Source organism: Phyllopteryx taeniolatus, chromosome 11 (genome assembly GCF_024500385.1).
Source record: "Phyllopteryx taeniolatus isolate TA_2022b chromosome 11, UOR_Ptae_1.2, whole genome shotgun sequence".
Lineage (NCBI taxonomy): Eukaryota > Metazoa > Chordata > Actinopteri > Syngnathiformes > Syngnathidae > Phyllopteryx > Phyllopteryx taeniolatus.
The window spans coordinates 8,782,036-8,795,068 of NC_084512.1; the positions used below are offsets into that span (position 1 = coordinate 8,782,036).

General features: G+C 40.5%; 2 protein-coding genes across 6 annotated transcripts in view; both read left to right on the forward strand.

Annotated features, from left to right (window-relative positions):
* LOC133486201 (sorbin and SH3 domain-containing protein 1) overlaps positions 1-4,649 on the forward strand; it is a 44,935-nt gene extending 40,286 nt beyond the window's left edge. For all 5 annotated transcript variants that reach the window (XM_061791013.1, XM_061791008.1, XM_061791009.1 and 2 more), the window contains one exon: positions 175-4,649. In XM_061791013.1, coding sequence (XP_061646997.1) covers positions 175-242 — 68 coding nt within the window. In that variant the 3' untranslated portion in view covers positions 243-4,649. The remainder of the gene's footprint in view (positions 1-174) is intronic.
* Positions 4,650-5,729: 1,080 nt separating this feature from the next.
* On the forward strand, positions 5,730-12,440 carry pdlim1 (PDZ and LIM domain 1 (elfin)). Its single transcript, XM_061791017.1, has 7 exons — positions 5,730-5,988; positions 6,998-7,149; positions 8,302-8,386; positions 8,971-9,155; positions 10,517-10,662; positions 10,856-10,973; positions 11,819-12,440. Exons 1-7 carry the CDS (start codon positions 5,896-5,898, stop codon positions 12,003-12,005), a joined length of 966 nt encoding a protein of 321 aa, XP_061647001.1. The 5' UTR covers positions 5,730-5,895; the 3' UTR covers positions 12,006-12,440.
* Positions 12,441-13,033: the final 593 nt, after the last annotated feature.

Consider the following 13,033-nt stretch of genomic DNA (forward strand, 5'->3'; position numbering starts at 1 on the left):
ATGTGCAAGCTCAGAGTACTGATTCATCACTGCCATATCATGTCATATTGGGTTACTTAAAACAAGCAGAGGATTAATCAAAACAGACATTTACTCACGCTGTATATTAATACTGTTAAATGTGTTCTGTGAGTGAACAAAGCAGAGATCTGATTCGTATTTCTCTTCTTTCAGGTACCTCAAAGAGGACAAATCAGTTTGGTACTTTCCCTGGGAATTACGTAAAGGAGGTGAATCTGTAAAGTGTATGAACCTCAACTGTAAACGCACACTTGCCTGTCAAGCTATGGACATCAAGCATGGCTGTGGGTTACAGTAGTCATTTAGTCAAAATTATTGGTTCATTATAAAGAATGGAAAATTGCACAATGAAGATGGTTGTATACGCAATGCTCAAACCACAGCATGGTATATACATGTATTTTATACACGCGTGCTTGTCTCCACAAAGAATCTGGCACAAGATATTTTTTTTATCCTGCAGATACAAGCTTACAATCTGCTCCTGTCATTTACACTACGGGCTCTATTTTCATAGACGGCGCAACTGCGGCAGAGTGCAAAAACTGGCATAGCTTTATTTTCGTGCAAGCTCAAGGCTCGCTGTGCATGTTAGCCAATTTGGCAGACCGGGCTATGACAAGCTGGCACAACAAGGTTGTGTCCTTTGACATGCGCCCAGCGCATGTGATAATTTAATTGCAGAAAGTAGGTCTAAACTTATGTCTGTTTGTACCATGTCTAAGTCCAGCGTAGTAAGTAGACCACTAGTCTAATGCGAGTTTGGTTCATTTCATTGTGGGACAGGCAGACTGATTCTGAGCTCTGCGAACGTGTGGTGGATGTCAGACTTATTTCATTCATAAATATGTGAACAACGGGGATCAAACCCTCTGAATCATTGGAGTAATCAATTCACACGTTTATTATGATCATTATTATATTTTTTTAAATCATCCCACTGGCAGACACGCACCTATTGGGGGGCCGGCGAGGTGGAGGGGCACACCAATGATCGGGGATGGGGATAGGTGGGTACATGAGGTCCACGGACATATTTGAGTCACTTATCACCAGCTCATTCTTTATTTAATCAGGGTATCTGCTCATGTTGTCTGTTGCCAGACCTGCCAAGAGCAGTAACAATGATCCAGTCATGCAAGGATCGCTCTTCCACACAGAGATGTCTCTGTGCAAGACTCATTGTGCCACATTTAAAGGGAATGTGAGGAGCTGCTTTGATTGGTGGCGAATGAAGTCAACTGTGTTCCACCCTGACAATGGCGGAGAGCGCCCTTTTTAAAATCTGTCAGCTTGCACGCATCTGAAAAGTTACGAAAACCCAGTCTAACCCGCCTCCGCACAGATTTACAGTGGGTACGGAAAGTATTCAGACCCCCTTAAAACTTTCAATCTTTGTTATATTGCAGCGATTTGCTAAAATCATTTAAGTTCATTTTTTTCCTCATTAATGTACACACAGCACCCCCATATTGATGGAAAAAAAAACGGAATTGTTAAAATTTTAGCAGATTTATTAAAAAAGGAAAACTGAAATATCACAGAGCCATAAGTATTCGGACCCTATGCTCAGTATTTCGTAGAAACACCCTTTTGAGCTAATACAGCCATGAGTCTTTTTGGGAATGATGCAACAAGTTTTTCACACCTAGATTTGGGGATCCTCTGCCATTCCTCCTTGCAGATCCGCCACAGTTCTGTCAGGTTGTATGGTGAACGTTGGTGGACAGCCATTTTCAGGTCGCTCCAGAGATTCTCAATTGGGTTTAAGTCGGGGCTCTGGCTGGGCCATTCAAGAACAGTCATGGAGTTGTTCTCAAGCCACTCCTTCATTATTTTAGCTGTTGTCCTGTCCCTGCAGCTGAAAAACACCCCCACAGCATGATGCTGCCACCACCATGCTTCACTGTTGGGATTGTATTGGACAGGTGATGAGGAGTGCCTGGTTTTCTCCACACATACTGGTTAGAATTAAGGCCAACAAGTGCTATCTTGGTCTCATCAGACCAGAGAATCTTATTTCTCACCATCTTGGGAGTCCTTCAGGTGTTTTTTAGCAAACTTCATGTGGGCTTTCATGTGTCTTGCACTGAGGAGAGGCTTCCTTCGGGCCACCCTGCCATAAAGCCCCGACTAGTGGAGGGCTAAAGTGATAGTTGACTTTCTAGAACTTTCTCCCATCTCCCGACTGCATCTCTGGAGCTCAACCACAGTGATCTTTGGGTTCTTCTTTACCTCTCTCACCAAGGCTCTTCTCCCCCGATTGCTCAGTTTGTCTGCACGGCCAGCTCTAGGAAGGGTTCTGGTCGTCCCAAACATCTTCCATCTAAGGATTATGAAGGCCACTGTGCTCTTAGGAACCTTAAGTGCAGCAGAATTTTTTTTTTGTAACCTTGGCCAGATCTGTGCTTTGCCACAATTCTGTCTCTGAGCTCTTCAGGCGGTTCCTTTGACCTCATGATTCTCATTTGCTCTGACATGCACTGTGAGCTGTAAGGTCTTATTTTGACAGGTGTGTGTGGCTTTCCTAATCAAGTCCTATCAGTATCAGTATATATAAGGGGGCTGGTCTTTTGTGTTATTTACCTTTTCAAGTCAAAAGTCAGCATTGGCTAGAACACAATCAGTGCCATTAATTTATTGGGTGCAAGCTTAATGCAAACAATGTTTTACACAACCTTTATCACACATCATGCGCATGGTTAGAAAAAGGTTTTCCAAATGTGCTGTTGTCTTATATTTTCTTAGCCACCATGTTAAAAACAAAAAAGCACATGTTGGGCAGTGAAAAATATCTCATAATAGCAGAGGTAAACAGTGTAAATAATGCACATTATTTCAGACACTTATTATTGTATACGTATTGTTGTAAAGCATTAGTGTTTGCTGACACGTGATGTGCAACGACAGGACAGGTGTGGTAGCGTTTAACTTCCTGCTTGGTCATTTAGGGAAATTTCCACCAAACGAAATAACCACAGGATTACTCATGAACCTTTTGAAGCTGACAACGTGTCTCAGACAATAGTGATTTTTAAAGCATCATGAGATTCAAACTACTGTACACCCTTCTTGATGGGATCCGATGTTCCTGTCGTGTAAATGTGTACGGCAATTTATGAGGCCTTCGAAATCCGGATTCCTATTTTCATAACTCCCAACTTTTTGTTTCCAAACTGATATGACTAAGTCAGTTAGTGCAGTTAAGTCAGCATTAGTGCAGCATCCACAATAAAAGTAGTCAAAATCACATATAAAACGCTGTCATCCAAAAGCCTGTGTAGGAGTTGTGATTTCCTCCTCTCCTTATGAACACTGCAGTCCTAACAATGTAGCATGGTCTCCAATTATGTCCTCCTCAAATTCCGCACCAACACTGAGATGTGCTCAACGAGTTGTATACTAGAACATAAACACAGTCATTCTTAGTGCTTGTTGCTTCAGATGTATGTAGGGCAATTAAAAAAAAATCAATATTTATACTGTATGAGTGTTTAAGAGTCAATCTCTAATCAAGCATTGCCAGACTATCAGTAGCTCTTCAGTATTATACAGAGTATGGAAGGATATTGCATCACAGCGTATTAGCAACATTTGTGCAGTGATGAGTGTTGTACAGTATGGTTGGATTGCATATTTAACAGGACCCTGTAGCAATCTGGACTTTGTCCTCACTAATGTGTGCGTTTTGAGGCAAAAATCAAGGGTTTTTTTCCTTAGAGTTGTCACAATGACTACAACATACTGTATTATGAGTGTGCCTGTGTAGCACTTATAGAATGTTCTGGTATTTTGTCACCTCACAAAAGCATCTTTTATTCAGCACAACTGGCCAAAACATTTTTTTGTTTTTGTTTTTGTTTTTTTTTAGGGGGGATTCTCATGTAACTTGAGCCCCATAAATGTTTTTGGGTTTGTTGGGAGTCTGTGTGACTTACATCTCTTGCCTATAACAGAACTGCAGTAACATGACTGTAAAACAAATGTAGCTTACAATGAATTGCTTGTGTCATAGTGTATGTCATAACACATCACAGGATGTATGAATGTACGATATTTGAATGTGACGCAGTGTATAAAAAATGTTAAAGGGTCATCTTGAGGTAATAGAGATAAAGATTGTACATATGTAAAATAATAAATAGACTGCATATGATGAGAGCATCAGATGGAGCTTTCAGTGTGCAGCGTTTTATCTACCTGAAGGATTTTGCCACAGTGTGGAACGTTACTGAGCACAGGAAGTTTGATGCATATGAACATTACGCTGCCATTTGTGAGCTCATAATGCCTTATGCCTGGTGAAATATTGTGCCTCATTTTCATTCATGAGTATTTTTCACATGTATCCATGACATATTTAAGTTACCAAGCTTTCCCCATTTATTTCTGGTCTCTGTGGTGGGAGTACATTCACTGAGGCTCTTGTCAATTACTGTGGAAGTATCAAAAGTGTGACATAATGCTTTCAACTTAATGATTATGTTAGGCTTTGCGACACGACCTGCAACAAGTTTGGTTTGTTTGCTTCAATTTGCAGTGTTGTTACATTGACAATATTCAAATAAAGATGCTTACACTGCTGTGACTTTGGTATTATGCAGTATTTAATAAACCTTTTAAAACCATTTGTTTTGAATCATTGGAATGTCTGTAGAAAGCACTCTCTGAGCATGTCGCTGTTTAAAATGTTAATCGTAGTCGGGAGTCGGAAACATTTCCATCCCTCCATTTTTCTTTAGTGCTTGTCCTCATCGGGGTTGCAGGTGAGATGGAGCTTATGCCATTGGACTTTGAGTGAGAGCCAGAGTACACCATTCACATTTAAACTCACATTGACATTAATGGACAGTTTAGATTAAATTACTCCAATTAACCTAACCGGCATGTTTTTGGAGAATTTGGCACGTCGGATTTTAACCCTGATCTTCACCTGTAAAGCAGACGTTCTAAGAACCACTACCAGCATGCTGCCCAGTAAACCTAACCATCCATCCATCCATTTTCTGTTCTGCTTATCCTCACGAGGGTCGCGGGCGCGCTGGAGCCTATCCCAGCTATCTTCGGGCGAGAGGCGGGGTACACCCTGAACTGGTCACCATTTATTTTTAATTAATCGTAAAGAGTATAATTGATTGCATATTCCAATCATGCCACTGAGTACATTTAAGTAAGCATTTATGTCAGGTTCATGTTATATTTTATGTACAGTATATTAAATTGGCACTTTCCAAGTTCGCATAGGTTCAGAACTTTCGATTTGTTAGTAAACAGCCAAAAATATCATTCAGTCAGCAGACAGGAGTTTTCTCACTCCACTTCAGCAGCAATCCTGGAAGGAATTCAAGATTTGGGAGTGGCGCATTCCACATCCTTTAAAGCTCTACCATAAATGGTAAACTTGCATGTAACACAGGAGTGACGGCACCCACAGGCCAGTAAAGCCTGCTGCAAAAACGCGTCTGAGATCGTTTATGTATAAGAGTGATCACTCTTGAATGGTTTCGTTTCAACCGTTTACGTAACGACCATGCGCCTTCAGGTGGAAGTTGACTATTCCGGTCTAGGGTGGTATAAGTAAACAAGTCACGCAAAAACAAAACGACAAGTTATGCAACACATTTGTCATAAACTGACTGAGCGGCAAGGCATACGCATGTGCTCAATAGACGATCCTCGAATTGTCCCAGTGCCAAATGTGAGCGGCTTCACGAACCTAACCTCCTTGTCCCACTAACCTGAGGCCCGCCCCTCTCATTCCCAAAGCCCTCCTGGCCATTCAGCACCTCACAGGTCATTAGCACCAACGCAAAGACCGAGTGGCAGATACTTTGAACACGTCGCTAGTCATTTGTAGGGCACTTAGCGTTAGTTATGCCTCTCCGGGTAGTGGTGCAGGGTCCTGGGCCCTGGGGATTCAGGCTGGTTGGAGGAAAAGACTTCGAGCAGCCGCTGACTATTTCCCGGGTAAGTTTGGTTTGTAGCTGCGAGTCACAAACTGAGTGCTGGTCCCGACTCAGCTTTCTGCCGAGTCGACTGGAAAGTACATAACTAACTTTCTGAACGAGATAACTAACTCAAAACTACCTGTGGTGACGTGTCTATTGAACTGATAATGCAGTTTGTTATTGGGTAATGGTTAGATTCTAGCTAGCAGGGCATGTGTTTTTGTAGAATGTTTCATCTTTTTTTCTTTTTTCATGACGAAATTAAGTTTAGCAATTTCTAGTGGTATTTGTAATGTTTTTTGTTTGGAACTTGTTTTGGGGGGTTTGGCTGTAAAGCTGAGAGGTTGAGAAAAATGGTGGTCCCAATATATTTTGTATGCTTAACCTCAGTTGAGTTTAAAAAAAATAAAAATAAAACTTTGTTCAGGGGTCCATAAACTCCTCAGGAGCAGTTTAACATGCTCAATTGTTAAAATAAATGATTTCTATTTTAGTTTGCTTTAGTCTACTGCCTCATACAAGTACAATACATACACAAATATTAGAAACGGCTCAAAAAAATACAAGAAAACTAAAGAATGAACATACTTTTACATAATATTTTACTGTCAATCAGAACAGCATTTGTATTTTTCTAAAGTTTGGATTTTAAGCGTATGTGCTTTATAATGTAATGGCAGTATATTTTCACTGGCTCTATTGATTTTTAGAAGAATGGCAGCGGCTATTTTTATTTCTAATTGCGCGGTCCTCCCCACCCATTAAATGTGATTACAAATTCCAGAGCTGTGCCAGAGTTTCTTGTCTTCAGGGCTTTTATTTCCAACAGTGTCTGCCCCCTTGGGTAACTCTGTGTCTCTGTGTGAACTGTAAACAATAACACACATTCAGGCCAGTGTGTGAAGGTCAGTAAACCAGAGAAGCAGCGTTTTGTGGGAAAGCTTGCATTGAATTTAGTGGTTTGTTTCTCTTAAAAACAAAAAAAAAAAAAAAACATTCATTGTTCATTCCTTGTCTCTTTTATGTAGGTGACTCCTGGAAGCAAAGCAGCCGATGCCAACCTCTGTATTGGTGACGTGATCTTAGCTATTGATGGTGAAGCCACAGACAACATGACTCACTTGGAAGCACAGAACAAAATTAAGGGGTGCATACAGGAGATGGCACTTTCTATAGACAGGTAAGGGACTACGCCAGTCTGACCTGCATTGACTCATCCCTTATAAACGCTTAAAAGAAGGACAGCTCACCCCCAATCCAGATGTTAAGGCAATGACAATGTTGCATGCCTATGTAAAGAGCATTCTTTTACTCAGCCCTTATCTTTTTAACTCATCTAACATTAGATTTGTATTGCAGTATTGTTTATCGGGGGTTGCGTTCCAGAACCAGTCGTAATAGGTGAATATTCGCGATATAGAGACCATATTCATTTTTCATATAATTTTACCCCTTTCCCACGCTTTGAACATAGTTAAACCTATTAAAACACACACAAACATATTAAAACACACTTTTTAAAATATTCTTTAGCACCAGTTTCCCACTCTCTCACTTTTTCCAAATAAGAGGCAGAGCATGCTTGCTTCAAACTGTCTTTTATCTCTCCCAGTTGACGTTTTCTGTAAAACTGACAAAAGACAATTAATCATTGTATAATATATCGTATAATTTAAATACCAGAACGTTCAACCAAACCATGTAATTTCAGCTTACCAAAGTCTGCTGGTTTAACGCTAACATAAACTGCCAAATGCCATAGGCTAACGGAAATTAGTATACGTGTGGATGATTACTGTAATTATAAAACAACCACGGCTTCCTTAACACACATGTAGCAGCAACACATACAAACAGAGCATACAACAATACTCGCAGGCAAATTCTCTCTGCGCTTAGTTGGGGACCTTCTCCGCCTCTTCATCTGCCAATTCATCTTACTTGCGTTGCGTCTCTTCCAGTAGATCTAAGTGGTGTGTGTGTTGTGCTCAGTGCATGATGTGGTACCGAAGCCAAGGAACTCTAAATTCGGGCTTGCCTGTTTACAGTAAAAACCCATGGTTAAAAAAAATAAATAAATAATGCTTAAAACACGTTAAAATGTTTGGTAGATGCCTGACACATTTAAGTCTAACTTAAGATAGAAGTACAGTATTAAAAGTGGTCAAGCCAAAAATAATAAAGGCAAGGAGCATTTTTCTTTCAAAGGAACTGGTATTGATTTTTGCTGTGTCAATACACATGAAAACACCGACAGACTTAGAATCAATGTGATGACTATGGTAACTGGCTTTTGCACTTCAAGAAACGTTGTTATTCCCTTCGGTTTCAGATCAGAGAATAAGTTGTGGTCGCCACTCTCTTCAGGAGAAGGAAAGTCGCATCCCTACAAGATGAATCTTGCATCAGAGCCACGGGTGCGTGTCTTCAGACTCAACATCTAAACTGGAACTTGCACAATGAATCGCACTCGTCTGTCATTTAGAGGGAAATCGTCAGATTCAACTTACCGGTAGTTGCACAGTTTTCTGCAAGTCTGAGCGTTGTCCTCGCCGCACCCCTCCAGCCAACGATGAAGTCATTGTTTACTTCCCAACAGGAGGTTTCCTAGACGACAGTAGTTTATCTGCCAAGCGCTGACGCAAGACTCACTTCCTGCCTACTGAGTGGAAAGCAAAGGCCAGTGGGATGCGTGGCAGACTGTGTCCTCTCCACAGGCCACACAGTTTACATTAGTTGCTGTGCAGTTTTGTCACGAACACGCGTGTGTAATGCCTGTGTGTGATGTGTCACTTGGATGCCATGGCACTATTTTATTTGTCCAAATGATTGTGTCTAGAGCTGCTTGATCTGTGATTTAGCTTGCTGACGGTCTGTTTGTTGTGCTTGAAACAAGAGCCCATTGCTGTGTTGCTCCAAAAAAGTTTTACAACTGTTACAGACCTTTCCTGGTCAGTTTCACACAAAGCTTTAACATCATTGTTGCATCTGTCTTTGGCAGGAAATGAAACAAATAGGCTCCGCCTACAACCGGAGTGCTCTGCCATTCTCCAGTTTTGGTTCCAAGGTTGTGACCAACCAGTACAACAACCCAGCTGGCCTCTACTCCTCAGAGAATATCAACAACTTCAACTCAGCTGTGGACGAAGTCAAAACCTTGACAACCACCAACGAGGCCGACAATGTGTAAGAATGAACTTGTTACATTGGGGAAAGTTAAACCATGACAGACCAGACCACAATATTGTCTGTTTGCACTATGACAATAGTACGCTTAGTGCCAAACATCAACCGAGACGACAAAAATTTTTGTCATTTAAACTTGAAATGCTAATACCATGCTAACAAACTATATTAACTTAAAGTAAGGACACAAGGTGTTCACAAGCTTCTATATCAACCCAGTTTGTTGTGCGGTGGACTCAATAAAGTTGAACATGGTATGCTTCCAGTCGACCTAGATTTGTTTGAAATTTAATGTTTGTTTGTTTTTTTTCCCCGTAAGAAATTACACAAATATAAACAATCTGTTCCAGGTAACAAACTTCACCCACCATAAACCATTATATACTGTACAGACAATGTTTTAGGTAACATAACGTTCTTAACTCCAATAAAAGTGTAATAATAAGTTGACCATTGTTGAAAACACTAGACCTTAACTGGTCATATAAATATTCATTGAGTGTAACATATTTAACTGTCATGTACAAATAAGTTAACCGCGTCATATAGTAAAATGTAAAAAGTACGGATGGCCTTATGAGAGAAAAAAAAATCGTTGATTCACTATGAGAGTAACAATCAATTATTATTATTATTATTATTACATTGGACCCCCACATAGTCTTTATTTTGTTTTCAAATTTGTTTCCTTTTTGTTTTGTTTTTTAAATCTTTTCCAATTTCACAATTTTAATTTTTTTTTCCAACCCAACCCCCAAAATGCTAAGTGGCGGTTTATGCCCGCTTATTCAAGAATTGTGAGGGGGTTAAAAAAAATTTCTTTTAATTTATTTTTCTCTGCCAATGCAATTATAATTGCGTCAATTATTCCCCGTCCGGTCCGGTCCTTATCCCCACATGTAGCGGAGGTAGAGGATATGTAGGCTAGGATAATATATTTCTGTATGCTCTGAACTCATTCAAAGGGTTCAGGGTGGACTTGAAGCAGGAGTGTTGGGATTTGGTGTCAGGGTCAGTGATGATTCACAAATGCAAGAGCATCTGCACCAACTGCAGTGCACTTTTAAAACCTTTTGTCTCGGGTAATTTGGTAATTTTACATGAATGGTTTTGGTTTGTCATCAAAATTTAGTTTGTTTCTTTGTTTCTATGACAATCGTTTTCCCCTCTGCTTTAAATATAATTTGCCCTTTAATTAAAAACTGGCTTTTATGTTGCTGGCCCGCTTTAGCTTAGTGCTTCATGTGACACATTGTTTTGTCAACACACGGAAAGACTACGTTTTCCATTCTGCTCAGAAGAGGTCTTTTGTTTGTGGTTAATACAAACTTATCAATTTGTTGACACCATCTGCCTTGTAGAGCTGCAGATCCAACAAAGTCCACCAAGCGGCCGCCTATAGCGGAAGATTCCGAGGTTTCCAAAATGCTGCAAGAGAACCAGGAGTCTGATCAGCCCCCTCGACAGTCTGCTTCCTTCAAGGTGCTTCAGGAGATTCTTGAGACGGGTACGGATCACAGTTACTACTTTTTGTCTCATAATCTGATTGACTTTTACAGGTTAGTCTGTTTTGAACAACAACATGTTATCAGGTTTTCACTTGTTTGATTCCAGGTCATATTCTCCAGTGATGTACTAAGGCTAAGATCACAATGTAAAGCAACTCTAAAGTGTTTTTTGTGTCTCTCTGATGTTTGCAGGCAATTCTGACAGACCATCAGGGTTCAGGAGTGTGAAAGCACCGACAACAAAGATTGGCTTCTCCGTTGGAAATGTTGAGAAGTTGCCCATCTGTGATAAATGTGGATCGGGGATTGTGTAAGTGTTTATGCCTTGAAGTTTATTTTTTTTTAATGCATTATTAAATTGTAGCGATCGTATACTCTTATCTGTTCTGGTCTTCTACTGTAGCGCCACCTGGGGGCATATTTCAGCCATGCTAGTGCACGTTGCCACCATATCTTGCTGTAGAGTATTTTCAATTCAGGAAGTCTGACCAGTTGTTGTTAAGGTATGGTTTAACTTTTAAGACTAGGCTACCTCTCAGTATAGCAATGTTGCTGTCCATGAAGTTAAATTGGGAAATAAACGTTTTTACTGAACCTTTAAGAAGGGTTTTATCTATAAGACCAATTTAGAAACATAATAAATGCATAATGCATTGCCATAACATTAATGATCAACAACAAAGCAGACAATTTACTAGAATAAACAATAATTCTACAAATTGACAGTTTGCCTTGTAAGGAAAAAAATAGCTTCAGGGTCGTAGGTGAAATTTGAGTCGGGCACCCTAGTAAAACAACCAACAACAACCTTTTTTGCACCACGGGCCACTTGCATGTGTGTCAACAGATGGGTGGTTTAGTGCTTTAGGACCCCTGCAATAAAATCTGAAAATGAGTCCCAACCCCAAGTTTGGGAATGGCTGCTGTAAAGTATCTACCAAGAAGCACTGCTATAATGCTGTGAAAGCCAAATTGGTCCTAATATAATCATAGTACCAAAACTGTAGAACTTGGGCTGCTTAAACAGCAGCAAATCAGTGCTAATGCTGACTATTTACTGTAGTGCATTTGCAGTGTTAATGCCACATGCTTTCATTTCAATTGGAGTGAGCCGAGTTCCTCTTGGATGTTGAATTGTTGCCTTTTGTGACTTAGGGGGATTTTGGTGAAGCTGCGTGACAAGTTCCGACACCCTGAGTGCTACGCTTGCACAGACTGCGATGTCAACCTGAAACAGAAGGGACATTTCTTTGTGGAAGACCAGATTTACTGCGAGAAGCACGCACGCGAGCGAGTGACCCCGCCCGAGGGCTACGATGTGGTCACGGTCTTCCCCAAGTAGAGAGAGCAAGGAGTTCAGCCTCAGACTGCACACTAGTTTTTAAGACACTTCAATACATTTCGCTTCTACTTGTACACTCTTGTGTAGACACTGGCAGAGTGGACGGGACATGTTCATTTGCACGTAAGAGCTTTGGCATTTGCAATACAACGTAAAAGCTCCATACTTATAGAGTACAGTACATTCATGTTTTGCCACTGATTTGAATGATAATTAGGGCAGTATTCACAGGAAAAGAACCACTGTCTTTCTGGATGTTTGTTAATGATACTTTTTTTAACCCTCATGGGAACAAGGGACTGTCATGCTCGACAACACAAAAAATGCATAATTTTTGTACTGTTTTTATTGAATAGTCCAACTATTATATAAAAAAATGAAAAAAATCTCAAAAACATTTTAATACCCATACCAAATAAATATTTTAGTTGTTAAGTCCAGTGCCTATTTTCTCAATTTATTGATTTGCCTCTGCAAAACGACAAATGCCTGTGAGCTTAAATTACTGTAAGTGCTACATGTACAGCGAGAACAATCTATCTGGAAAATAAAGCACATTTAAAGATAAAGTCCACCCTCATCATACATAACAAAATAATAATAAAATAATCAAACAAATCAATAAGTAGCTGCTTTTAAAGGTGTTTATAAGTAAGTAAGGGTGAAAGTGAAATGGTGTGCGCATTGAAATTTGAATATTGCCAATCATGCCTGAGCTCATTCTCGCGGTAGAGTAGCTTGGGATAAAAGGTTATTGGGGCACAACAAGGCAGATCAGATGGTGCCGAGTGAGCCTCAGCTGCATGCGGACCAGTCCGGCTGAGGACAGGCAGGTAGTCTTGCTGCTCTATACGCAGAGTCTCGGTCAGGGCCCAGATGTAGTTGTGGGCGAACCGCAGAGTTTCTATCTTGGTCATCTTGGCGTCCTGGGGCAGAGCTGGCAAAATGTTTCTGAGCGTGTTCAGAGCAGAGTTGAGGTTGTGCATGCGGTGACGTTCCCTGTCGTTGGCCTTCACCCTGCGTCTGCC